Source organism: Rhopalosiphum padi, chromosome 4 (assembly GCF_020882245.1).
Source record: "Rhopalosiphum padi isolate XX-2018 chromosome 4, ASM2088224v1, whole genome shotgun sequence".
NCBI lineage: Eukaryota > Metazoa > Arthropoda > Insecta > Hemiptera > Aphididae > Rhopalosiphum > Rhopalosiphum padi.
In genome coordinates, this window is record NC_083600.1 from 10,254,445 (window position 1) to 10,268,903 (window position 14,459).

The window sequence follows — 14,459 nt, forward strand, 5'->3', positions numbered from 1 at the left end:
TAAAAATATATAGACCAAATTTTTCCAATTTAAAATAAAAATTATAAATAAATGCAATAAGTAAATTTCAACTTTAAAGATGTTTTAATGTATCATAGATACAAAGTAATAATATTTTGTATACACAAGTAGTTATATAATTATAAATAATAATTTTTGATTTCTTTAAAATAAAATATAAAATATGTTGTACATTTATCATATTTTAGTCATTATTATACATATAATAATCAATATTTATATATATATTTAGGTATAAATATAAAGTATGAAATAATTTTAAAGGTTTTTTTTTTTAATGAAATTTTGACACATTAATGAGTCAAGTAGAATGAAATAAATTAGTTGTAAAAACAATATTATTTTATAATTAATATTGATTATTAATTTCAATCACATATAGAATAATATAAATAGAGCGATTTAAGTTACGTACTTTTATATACCTTAATATATTGTGAATAGTTCTGTTTTAGTCAAAGTTAGTTAGATATTAATACATATAATAATTGTAAATTAAATTAATAACTATATAAGACCTAATAAAAATGATTTGAATTAATTTTTTTTTTAATACTATACAAGAATAATACGTTACATTCATTAGTGATTTTTGTAAAGTTGGAACAAAATATAAAACTAGAAAACATAATATTATTAGAACAATATACGACAAAAATTGTATGTAACTACTGTCAGCAATATAGTGTAAATTTTATTATATATTATGGAAGAATAAAGTTATTGATCAATAGTCCTTCTACATAACCGACTGAATGGTATAACACGTATTAACATTATTCATCATATCATTGACAAATTAACTATATTTAAGTAACAATTATATAATAAATAATATGAAGGACGGGTTGTGCAAATTAAAATTCAAAATCCCGATTTTAAGCAATAACTGTAAGAGTTCAACATTTGTTAAAATCAGAGAAATAACAATAAGAAACCAATTGGCTGTATCGAAAGTATTGAAGAAATATTGCACAAAAGTTGTATTTGACTAGTATATTGCACAATGTTATCGTTATATGTCCATTTGACACTTAATAAATATGCTGTATTATATATAGATGTTGTTGAAGCAATGAAATAAACCCAGAGTATAATACGAAAAAATATTTTTTTGACCAGATAATTTAAGGTAATTCTTCGTCAGAGCTCAGCAACATCGCCTTTTCATTATATACTGGTGTTTGTTTTTTTGCAGTTTTTGATTTTCCACTGGTGTCGTTGTTTCCACTTTTTGATCCATAATTTTTTTGTCCACCTGTAATATTCAAAACCAGGTTTAAGAATTTAAATTTTAAGAGAAAATAAATTATTCACATTTCATCTAAACAAACATGTTTAAGAAGTATATTGAAATGTATCTAATAGGTTACCTGCAGGTTGCAGTAGTTTTTACGAAGACTGATTATATAATACTACTCGTTATGATGGTAATAGAATTTAATATAATTATTATATTGAAAGACACACATATATTCTAATAAATTGATGGAAGAAGAATTAAAATATTTTTAATTTGGAAAATTTTTTTATTTATTATAAATTGTACAAATAATTTTAATTAACTATAAAATACAAGTTTGCGAGGATCGTTCCCCAAACACTTATTACAAGTGTGATAATATAGTGCTAATCTAAAATTATAAATAATCGGATTAAATTGATTTAAATTATACATAATTTAATATAAATACCTATCTATTTAGTTACATAGATATTAAAATTAAATTAAGTAAATACTTTTAATAGGTACACTTAAGTAATAATTTAAAAGTAAACTTTTAGTTTGTTTTTAAATACAGATCACAAACTTAAAAATGGATGTCTTAAAGGTAATTAATGTATAGAAAAATTAACTGTTAACAAGTTTTTGTTAGTATATTATATAATAAAACAATATACTTACTATTTTGGAGAAAAATGTTGACTAGTAAGAATAATGGAGGGAAATGAGCTATCTAAGTAATGAAAATATACAACTTAGCAAATTAGAAAAAAATTACACAAAAGGAGGGACATTTGTAAATAGTGTTAAGTACTTCATAACATAAAAAAATAATAATATTTAAATACATTTAACAAAATCACATTGCATCAACCCAATAAAGAAAAATCAAGCAGTTTTGGAGTTTATATACTACAAACATAAAAATTATATAAACCTCTTTTGAAATAAAAGAAAAATAATGAGTACATGAGTATCTATCTAATAAAACATGATTATGAACATAAAATTTAAAAAATAATAACTAAAATAAAAAAAAATATATAAAAAAATAATGGTTAAAAATAAAACGCAAAGAGAGCAAAATACAACTAAAACACCTGTCCATGCTTATAATTTTTCGTAAGGCCGAGAGGAACCAACGTCTGTAAATAAAAAAAAAACTAACTATGTAAGTAATATATTAGACATTAAAACAATAGTAACTATTTTAAATATTTTAAATAAAATAAAATAAATAACAAAACCAAACAATGATTTAATGTGTTTTCATTCATTATCCAACATAATATGTAACTAGTAAAATTACGATTGATTAATTATGTTTATATTGTTTGTTATATTATATTATTATATAAGTACCTTAAAAATTATGAAATATGTTTAAAATTATTAGATTAATTAAATAAACTTTTTACTGTCTCATTTAATGGTAGTCAAAATATTAAAGAAATCATTTTGTATTATAAGATAAAAAAATATATATATAAAGTAAATATTAGAAATTTATAATTTAACTTTAACTTTAAAATTATTGAATAACTATTAGAGAATTAAAACAAAGGAGTAATAATATATATATATAAGCAAATTGTATTAAGATCTAAAAAAAAATACTAGCATACAAAATTTTAAATTATATTGCCATAATCCAAACAGCTTTACAAAAATAAAAATACACACACATGCTATATACAATTTATAAAAATACATCATACCTGAACTATATTGTGTATATTGTTGATACTGTGGATGGAAATTATGTATGGCATCCGTCATTATATCTTTTGGATTCATTGTTTCCTAAATAAAACAAATTTTTGTAGAAATTGATAGGATATAAACCACCATTCAATATAAACAGATTTACAGATATATGTATGCTATAATATCATATTTTTTAAGTGTACCTTTAAACTACTAGAAATACTTTGCATTGTAACAGTTCGCGAATTGGTCGGATTTCCAGTTCCTGTTTGTGCGTTATTAGCGTATATCTCATACGGGAATGCAGCTCTTAATGCTAAAGCAGCAAACAGCATCTCAATGCAGATTAAAAAGTTTTGGTAACCTGCTGATACTGTACCAGCACTTGTGGGTTGACCACTAGAATCAATGACGGGATCAATGAATTTAGCTTTTTCCAAAACTGCCAGTAAAACACCTTAAAAAAAAAAAAGAAGTGGTTATTAAATAATAAATAATAAATACTATATCATAATAGTATTGAGTTATTTTTTTACCTTGCCAGAATGATAGGAAAATCACACTCTTGATGGTACAAAATTTCAAGACCGGTTCAAAAGGTATTAGGAGATCTCGAGTAGCAAAATAAAACAGGAACAGTCCATAAAGTGCTAAGCTGACGGACATATTGTAAATGGCCGTGACATACAAGTATCCTCCATTCATACTATATAAATTAAATTTTTATTAAAATATTTTTAACACGTAATAATCATTATAAATGATGTATTACCTCCAATCACCATCATGATAATGTCCAACATATTGTAGGAATATAATAACAAAAGCCATTGCTGGTTTTACTAAACAAAATTGTAGTGTTGCTTGCTTGCAAAATCGTAGGAACCCGATTGTATAAGTACGTCCTGTCAAACAACAAGTTCCATATTGCCAGCTAGACCTAATATAAACAGAAAAGTGTTAAAATTGTGCAATTAATCATTTATGTTAAATATAATATACAAAAGCAGCTTAACAATTTTTTAGACATAAACATACTAAATTATAAATTATAATACAGTACTTTGTTCAAATATACATGTGAGATAATTAATTTAACTGACTACACTATTTTTCCAAGTACATTTTTGAAACAAAAAATCTATACAGCTTAGAGTTTTTAGAGTATACATAAGAACATATTTACAAAAAGTTTTCTGTTGACAGCTTTATAGATTTAAATTTTTCGCCAGAAGCAGAGAATGTTCTAAAATTTTAAAAATGTTAATTTTTTATTTTAAACATTTAAAGTTTAGACGATTGAAGTAATGGACTACACTTTTACAAGATGCTATTTTTAAATTCAGTTCATTTGAACTTTTAATGGTAATTAATAGATAATATCAGTAATATAAATATAAATATATTCAGTAATCAATTTTTATACATTAACCTCTTTTCCAAAAACAATAATGTATTAATACAATTAGTGTAGCCTTATTAATGCATCATTCTGTATATATTAAGTTATGGAAACTAATTTTGCATATGTCTGTTTAACTTACTGAATGGGTTTCCCACGAATTTCGCTCATTATGTTCCCTTCACCGCCCAAATATTCATAACATAAACTCATAAAATTGTATATCACGAAAGCTGTTTAAAAAAAATAAATACAATGAAAATATATATGATACAAACAAAAAAGGTAGTCACATTAATAATTATTTGTTTTGCTAAACGTGTGTTTAAGTACCTTCGTAACAATCCCTAATTGTAAAGAAGTACACGTAGTAGTGTTCGTTGTTGAAAAACAACAAACTGACCCATGAGTGTAATGCGTAAATAGGTACAATAAACAATATTCGGATGATCCATCGTTGTTCGGCTGGATTCGTGTTCCACCGAAGATGATAATATATCTGAAAAAGAAAAATTAATTATGCCATTATGTATTATAACTCATAGCCCATAGGTATTAATGCATAACTCAATTATCAAAACCCATCAGCATTTCGTGAACATACGTATTTCGAAAAAATAAAATGCAAAGTATATAGATTTTAAATGTTACGGATCATCGATTTCAAAAACAAGACGAATATTTGTTAGACAATAAATTGTCATTAGTAAATAAATTATTACGGATCACTTTTATTAAACTTTCTAAGTTATATAATTTTGTATTATTTCGAAAACAACAAATACACATAAACAAAATTGTGTTAAATCGATATTCGCATAATAAATTCGAAATCATTTTCTGGTGGCGACTATTTAAAATGTGGTTTTCGAGAGAGAAATCGAATATCTTTCGTTGTTTTCAGAACATTAACCCTTTTTGTTTGATAAGAGTTTTGGCTATGAGAAAATTTCTTCTTTCTAGAGGATATCCATTTCTAAATCACTACAATAAATTACTATGGAGTATGGACAATGGACATCGTCACGAATCATATAAATACAGATATAATATAAATAGTTTATATTAAGTTTGTAGATAATTATCATTTTAATTATTTCACACACAACACAATATTTGGTAATGGTCTGCTAGTATAAAACGTTGAAGTTTAAAAAGACTCTCATGAAATGTACCTTGGATATACGTCTAACAAGCATAATAAATTAATAAGTATGTCGAAACGTTGTATTACTGGGTACATTATATGCGTCAGATGCATATAATAACAACAAATTTATTATAATATAAACTGTATAATATTTTTATATTTATTTATTATAAATTAATATCTTATCGGACATTGTCAAGTGGGATGTCCATAAGCAGTACGATAGAAATGTATTGACAAATAATGAAAAACTAATAAGTACCTCATATATACTATGGCTATAGCCAATAATCTACACAATTTTATCACTAAAATGTCATTGACTATAAATATCGAATATAATATAAGTATTGGTCTGTATCTTATTTCGTAAAAACAATCACCAATCGTTCTGAATTTTTTGTTTATTAATTCAAAAATATTAATTAAAAAGCTTAAAAAAATACGAATACAAATTTAAAAGGTTAACGGTTACTTAAAACTCAGTTAGGCGGTGACCCCTATTATCTTATGCTAATACATTTTGCTTAGTGACCACTATTGAAGTTAATGAAAATTTGCTATTCAAGCAACTGTTATAATTGTTTTTTTTTTGTTTTGCTAACATAGCAATGTATAGGATATAATTTTCAACATATTATGTGGGTCATTTACAAATTTAAGTAGTTATTAAACTACTATAATACTGCATCAATGTATAACGTATTTTATAACAGGGAATTACGAAGTTCATTGGTCTTTGTGTACTCTATTAAATTTATTATGTTAAATATAATAACTACTATCTATGACATCTATGACAATATAGAAATGTCTTTAAAACACCAATAGTAATGTCGTTTTCATTTGAGGATTTTAGTGTGCATTTCCCGGAACGAATCATACACGCAGGCAATTTGTGAAGAGGACAACACACTAAGTTTTATTATCTCAGTATATCTCACGCGTGGAATCATAGATGCATTTTGGATTAAATTTATGGGGTTGCTAGATTTAAATTCATAGTTTTATATATCATAATTCATAAGTTATAACCATTAAAAATCGGTGATGCTAATGTGAAATTTGAGGGTACTATAAACACCCCGAAGCACTCCCCAAATTGTGCCTATGCGTGGAATACATATATAGCAAATATTAGAGAACTAAAATTTATCATATATTGTAGGAAATTATAGAAATGAAAAAAAGTAATATTTAATGAGTGCATCTCGTAGGATTTATTCGTTAAATCTTAAATAGATTATAATTTAATTATAATATATTATTATATAATTATACAAGGGTATTTTTACATAACATAAAAAAATGAGATGTATACATTATAAATGCATTATTTTATGGTAGCTTTAAACCATGATAACTTTTTTACAATAATACAATAACATTATAAGAAAAAAAACTAAGAAATTCTTTTATTAATATTATTTAAAAAATATTGCAATATTGCTATAAAAGATAAATAAATTGAAATTACAATTTTTTTTTATATTTATACAATTAAACGTTTCACATTTTCACGGCCAATTGGTAATAAAAAAAATATTTAATTAATATACTTGCAAATTGACGCTTTTTCGAAATTTTTATAACAAATGTCAAAACGAAAAAAAAAATTAAAGCGAAACAGTTGTTATACAAGTATTGACCATAGAAATAGAATTATATGAACATATTCCTGATCACGATTTTACAACGAAATAATTAGTTTGATGAACACGACGCAGACGCAGCGAGACGCTTATTTTCCATCAATTGTGGTTTAGTTGTATTCATGATGCTTATTGTTTAGCATAACCCCGAAGTCCGTACCAATTATAAAAAGTAGTAAAATTAAAAACATTTATAGAGTTATAGAAGTACTTATGTTAATTAAAATTAATAATGATGAATAAATATTATTGTAAATATATATTAACTGTTCCAAAATATCCGCACGAGTTATTAATTTAACAAAAAGTTAATATAATTATTAACTATAAACAATAAATATATTTTTAAATAATCTTAGGAATTGAATCAATTAATGATTAGATGTCAAATATAATTTGTTAAAAGTATAAAAATGATTTATATTAATGTCTAATTAAAACTAATATTGTAGTAGGTACCTATGATTTATTTGTAAAATGATACATACTTTTAAAATTTAATCTTAATTTAAACAAAAATAGATGTCTTTGAATTATTTTACACCAATATTTAAGAAATCCTAAGAAATAAGAATACTAAAACTGAAGGGAACTTTATCCAATGAATAGATTATAAATTATAATATTAAATTAATGAATATATTCATGAAGGAAACAATTATTAAAAAATGTATATAGGAACATATATAATTTATTTGTAATACTAACATTATAAAAAGGAATAAGTAAGCCCCTCAAAAAGTTAAAATGACAATTATATTAACCAGTTGAACTCTATAACATACATTTTTATAGAGATTAACTTAAAAATCATTTAATTTTAAAATAACAACACAAGTGTATATACAATGCAATAATATGTGTAATAGTAAAAATGCGTGGTTTTATAATATTAATCATAGTTTGTGTAGTTATTAGTTGTTTCAACAATTATAAATGTTGTTGACAATAATGTTATTCTCAAGACATATAATAATTATGATAAAATTATTAGTAATTATTATTAAGTTACTTGTTTAAACGTTGTTCATTTTTTTTTTTTTACTGTCACCAATATTGTTATAATAACTGTACTTTTGGTTTTCTTTCCCAGAACTAATCATTGGATGCTAGTACTATGTAGATAAAGTAACTGTACAATATAGTTGTATATAAATCGTGTTTTGAATTTTCTTAACACAATCAATTGTAACAAACTACAGACAATATCATATTATAAGGTGAGTAAAAGTATATAAAAATAACACTATTTAAATGAGGGAAACATATGTAATAATGTAATATGATGTGGTTTTAGATCACTAAAAACAAAATCAAATCATATTTTATGAAAAACACCACAAAGGAAACAAATAGAAAATACATCCGAAGCCACAATTCACCTTGACAGTTGGTACCAAAACCTTGGATCATTACTACATTAGATACGCTATTATTATTATTATTATTATGTACGTACTTTGACAATATTAAAATATAGTCTATAGCAGTGTTTCCCAATCTTTTTTATACAATGTCCTGATTACAGATTTTCAAAAATATATAATGCTTCTTCATCAATTTAAAAAAAATTAATACATTTTTGGATTAGACAGAGCATGCAATACTTTTTTAATTACTTTCTCATACTCGCTCCCTTCTAATTGAGTGTTCCCATTAAGTTGGGAACAATAATAATTTTATCAATGCTAGACATCAAAATCAAGATATTTTAGATGAAGTTAAAATTATAAGTTAGGCACCTACTACTATTTAAAAAAAATTACTAACAATAATATTGTGACAAATAAAAATAATTTATAAACATACAGATTAATAAATAAATCCAACAAAAAATGTATTTGTATTTTCATGAAATAAGTTTGCTACAATAATTAAAAATTGTATAATATAACATCCAATATAATTGTGATAAATTAGCTAAGCTTATGTTTTTCCTTCATCATAATTATACTAATATGGAGTTGTCTTTAAAGATTTTCCTATGAAATGTAAAGAAATAAGAATTCCTAATAATCTCATTTTATAAACAGGAAATAGTGATATTAAAACATTTTGAAATATATAAATATAAATTAAATTGACAAATAGTTAACAAATAGAAATCTAAGAAATAATTATGCAATATTCTAAAAAATTTCAGTCAATATTAATACAATTGGAAAAAAATATATTGATAAAATGTTAAAGATTAAATTGGTGTCAACAATAAGAAGAAAATAAAATGAAATCATTAAAATATGATAATCCATTTACAAAAAAAATTAAAATATTCCAATTGACATAAAATAAATTATTTTTTTATTTAAAAAAACATATAATATGGAGTATATTTTACCTGTTGGCATGTAACAAATACTGCTGTCCAAACAAATAACCCAGCGATCACTTGGCAAGCAGTCGTTTGTAAAAATATCGGATTTGATTGTGTTATAGCCCGTTGCGTGATAACTTCTATAGTTTCAGTTGTTGTATCTGTATTATTAGTAGCCATTCTAAACAAAAATAAACATTAGTTACTGGTTAGTATAAATTATGAATATATTTTTTTTTATTATTAATATATTTAAAATTTTATAAAATATATGATTTTGGTATTAAAACAGTTTATAAATTATAAAATAGAATATACGTCATGGATATTGATAAATTATTCTTAGTCTCATTAAAAATGAGATTATTTCAGCTTTTAAAATTTATATTGTCATCCTGAGTGTCCCTATAGAGATCAAAAAACTTAAGAAATAACTACTTGTACTTTCATTTTGTACCTAGTGTGTGGAAAAAGCTGACATTTGATGGTTTTTTTTTAAAATAGTTTTTATGTTAATAACATAATTTTGAATTGCTCTTATAACTTCAGATAACACTCATACCTATAGGTAGGTAATCAATAAATATGGTACATGTATATTAAAATTTAAAATATTTTAGACAGGCCTTTTATGAAACCAAAAGAAACAAGGAATTAAAATAATTTAAATTATTCGTTGATAAAATAATATATTATAATAAAATTATTTTCAAGCTATTAAATTTCTGCATATAATAGACATTAATATCAAACAGATATGTATAATAAACATGTGTGGTATCAAATTTCTATTCATAATTTGAAATAGATACATCATTTATTATTGTTGGATTTCAAAGAAAAATAATTTTAGTTTGTAAATACTAATAACACAATGAATTTCAAACATTATATTTAATATTTATAGATAAGTATAATAGTATGCAGATAACACAAAAGAATATTTAGTAACCTTTAAATTCTTTAGAATGATATTTTTAAAAGGTTTTAAATACTTGTAAAATAATACTATTATAATAAATAGGTAGTAGTTATTAATTAAATTTTTTTTTTAATGGAGTATTTTGATTGCAGCACATACAATTTAAACTAACATATGTTCAACATTAAATGTGCACCAAATTAATTTTAGATGCCTAATTGATAACGATTCATATATTAAATAAGTAAAAGTCCATAACTTTTTATAGTTTTTATTTCATCATATTGGTAAATTAAGTTTTCCCTATTCCAAATTTATTTGCGAATACACTACTAACATTAATATATTTTTGTAAAAATCTAACAGCTTGATTTTTTGTTGGACACTAGTAAAACTACATATTTTAAAACATTTATATAAGTTCAATAAAATAATTAAAAGCTACCATAAATAATTTAAAATGTTGATTTAAATACTTATCTTGATCGTTATAAACAGTGTCTACTATATATACGTATATATATATTAAAAATAAATTTATTACTACAATTCATAGCTTGATCACCAACTTAAATTATGACATAGATTATAGATAATACTATGTATATCAAGTAATAACCGGATGCAATATATCTAACTATATATCAACATTGCTTATGTTCTACATATCAATTTAAAATTATTAGAGTAAATACTAAATTGACCAATTTGGAATTACACAAAATGTGTACATGATAATATTATTATAGGTAATATACTTTTTTATATTATAGGATATGCATAACTTTAAAAACAGTTTACTCCTTAAAAAAAGATGATAAGTATCATAGTTAAATACCTAATATTATTTTCATGTTTTTGGCAATAGATTTTTAGATTTAATTTAAATGTAGCAAGAATAGGTACAAAAACCTATATTGATAACCTATTTGAAACATAATATAGTTGATATAGGTAAACACTACACATAGATAAATGTACTTATTAGATTTTTAAAAAATAAATCATAATAATTAATAATAACCTATTGAAATAATTTTAATGAACAAATTATTATGTAATATACTTAACATACTAATAGAGTAATTTATTTAACAACTACTATTTTTCCCGAATTGTTAATCTTGGTTGGTTTGGTAGGTCAATAGTTATTTTTTATAATGTTCTTGGGCAAAAATATTCAATTGAAATTCTATATCAAACATGATCAAATTTACATAGATGACTCTAAGGACTCTGATACACAAACTAATCGAAATACATTACGTAGCGTTAGGTAGATATTTTTTTAGAAATCAAGTTAAAACCTACTAAGTACTTAAGTACAATATATATATATATATATTTGAGTATTTTTTAATTATCAATGAAAAAATTATGTAGTTAAATAATAGACGGATAATATTTTTTTAAATTTTTTTGTGCTAAAAATATTTAGCTTTATATCCATGTCATTAGATGAAATAATAAAGAATGTAAGCCAATATATTTTTTTCAATAATAATTTGTATTTAAATGTTTAATCTCAGATATAATATAAAACATTTTTAAATTAGAAAAATGTTGTAATATCATAATTTTATTTACTGTTTTAATTAAATTATTAAAATAAACTAAATTGTAACCTTTTATTTTTATTTATAGTCAGATTTACATTTATATTTTAAAAGATTTAACTTAAATATTAAAATTAACTAGCACGCATAATTTACTAACATACAATCTAATCTACATATATATTATTATAGTCACGTAGATATAATGTGACTATTAACTATTAAACTATAGTATATTTATAATGTAATGTTTTGTTTAATTTTACATATACATCTAGAGACCCTATATTTTTTTATAATCAGGCAATATAATTTTGTAATGATCAATTTAAAATGCATCAAATAAACTGATTTAAGTACCTATTATTATTTATTAAAACACCAGTTAAATAAAGACAGATGTTAATTTATAAAATTGGTCTAGATAAAATAAATAAGTTAATTACTTAATGTTTGTTTAATAATATGTTAATAATAATTATTAATAAATAAATATAGGTACCTATTTAGTATTTTTATTGTTAGAGCAATAACAATTAACTTAAAATACCCTCAAGAATTCCTGAGTATCCAATACCTTTATATTTTATAGCATTTAAAAAAAACAGATCAGTAGTAAGTATTTATTACACAATATCTATCCAGTAGGATACCAAAAATTCACATTTCTAGGTATTTGAAATTGCTATTCAATAATAGTTAATACTTGGAAGAAACTAGAAGAAATTAAGTTTGGTTTTGAATGTTATGTGATTATAAATTAAAGACACTATCTGTTACTATTACATAACATTTGAAAACATGACTATTATTAAAATAATAATATAAGATTTGTTTTATGAATAGGTATCAAATTAGGTTGGATTCATTACTGATAGTAAATCTTTTTGCATTGATTTGAAAAACATTTTTGATTTCATAACCACCTATAGTAAAATAAAATAATAAATAAATGAATAATTAAAAATACAGTTATACAATAGTTAGCACATAACTCTTAAACCAAGTATTAATTTATTATCAAAGTAAAATTTTTTTTTATTTATCTCATCAAGTCACTTACCTACAAGATAGAGGCAAGAATTTAAACTGTCGCATACCTCATTTTAACAATATCATTAAATAAATTTGAAATATTATAGGTAATAAAATGTTAATAATGTTTTGTAAAAAATGTGTCGAATTTAATATTCCTTTTTTGTATTTCTTTTAATAGTTTACCTAGTACAATCTTGTGTAAAGTTTGATTAAAATATTTAAGCTTGATACTCCACTTTTGACAACAGATAATGTTTTTATCCATAAATTTAGCTTTTGGTATTAACATCACAATAAAATGATGGAATGTATGTTAACTCGAAAACTTACATGGACGTATGTAAAACAAATGAAGATGTCTTCTGAAAATGTTAGATAGGTAACAGATAAATACCTATTGTTAGTGTTAATTAAAAGAAAAAAATAATAATAGTCAGTAAATATAGATTTAATACTTATTATATAGCTTAGAAAATTAAATTATGTATGAAATTGTTATCATATAAGCCTTAACAGAACTCATGGATTGTCCTGATTCGTGAATAGTGAATGCAATATTGATATATTTGGTGCAACTACTAAAACTTATAAACAGTAAGTCAAATACAAATTAGTATTTTTGTTATGGTGGTCAATGAATCAGTGAATTTTTTAAGAAATTTTTTCTGGGTGATTAAAAATAATTCTCAAAATAGTCATTTATAGTATTATAGAATTATTTCATGCTATCCCAGGCTTTAAAATATTTTCACCGGAGACATTCGTGTCGCCTAATTTACTAGTTTAAAAAATGTACTACAATGAATCAATAGTACCTACTGATGGAAGTCAAAGACTGATCAAATCGTGGTCATTCGAACGAGATGGTCATTAAAACAACTGAAATACATTGCTATCTAGACGAACTGCAAAGACATTTTGGTTCTCACTTACTTAATGCACGTGTAGTTTTAGCTGCAGTGTGGTGGCGAGGGGTTAGCTGATGGTTGGTGTCCACTGTCTGTTGGTATCAGTAAGCGATTTGTGGTAGCACGACTATTGCTCCATTTCGCGTCTACCAAGCAGAAGCATGGCGGAAGCTGCGGAACTTTAATGGACCGAAGTGTTCACTGACATATTGTTGGCTAGAATCGGACATTTTTTTTCCTAGTTTCTTTGAACGCTGTTCGCATGACCCGGAGGGGAACGCGTCGAAAGTTGAACGACGTGTCGGTTTGTATGGGGGTATGCGTCGGCGGCGCGAAAAGTGAATGTACCTAAAAAATCACCGCGGACGGTGCACGCTGACGAAGACGGACGTTCGGTGCGAAGAGCTGAACTGAGAACTGACGATGACTGCGGCGGTGGGTTGGTAGGGAAAAAAAGTTAAATACGCGAAAACGATAATTGATCCGACCAGCGCGCGCGCCGATCACGACTCACGAGGATCGTGGAGGAGTAGAACACTGTAGTCTGCGGTCTGTCGGAGCAGT

The 14,459-nt window shown here is 24.1% G+C and overlaps 1 protein-coding gene across 2 annotated transcripts; it reads right to left on the reverse strand.

Moving 5' to 3' along the window:
- Window positions 1–809: 809 nt before the first annotated feature.
- On the reverse strand, window positions 810–14,405 carry LOC132929200 (transmembrane protein 184B). 2 transcript variants are annotated; one of them, XM_060994379.1, is made up of 9 exons: window positions 13,921–14,405; window positions 9,496–9,652; window positions 4,689–4,854; window positions 4,498–4,588; window positions 3,726–3,893; window positions 3,490–3,659; window positions 3,157–3,410; window positions 2,965–3,049; window positions 810–1,279 (listed from the first exon to the last, which is right to left on the reverse strand). In XM_060994379.1, the coding sequence occupies exons 2-9, from the start codon at window positions 9,649–9,651 to the stop codon at window positions 1,149–1,151; spliced, it is 1,221 nt and encodes a 406-aa protein (XP_060850362.1). In that variant the 5' UTR covers window position 9,652; window positions 13,921–14,405; the 3' UTR covers window positions 810–1,148. The 2 variants fall into 2 exon arrangements, with proteins under 2 accessions (XP_060850362.1, XP_060850363.1); XM_060994380.1 differs by lacking the exon at window positions 810–1,279 and adding an exon at window positions 1,530–2,391 and having other exon boundaries at window positions 13,921–14,404.
- Window positions 14,406–14,459: the final 54 nt, after the last annotated feature.

Coding starts and splice junctions, on each gene's coding strand:
- LOC132929200 (XM_060994379.1), bottom strand. CDS start 9,651: ATGGCTACTAATAATACAGATACAACAACTGAAACTATAGAAGTTATC. Junction 4,589..4,688: donor AATTAGGGATTGTTACGAAG/GTACTTAAACAC, acceptor TTTTTTAAACAG/CTTTCGTGATATACAATTTT. Junction 3,050..3,156: donor GTATTTCTAGTAGTTTAAAG/GTACACTTAAAA, acceptor TGTTTTATTTAG/GAAACAATGAATCCAAAAGA.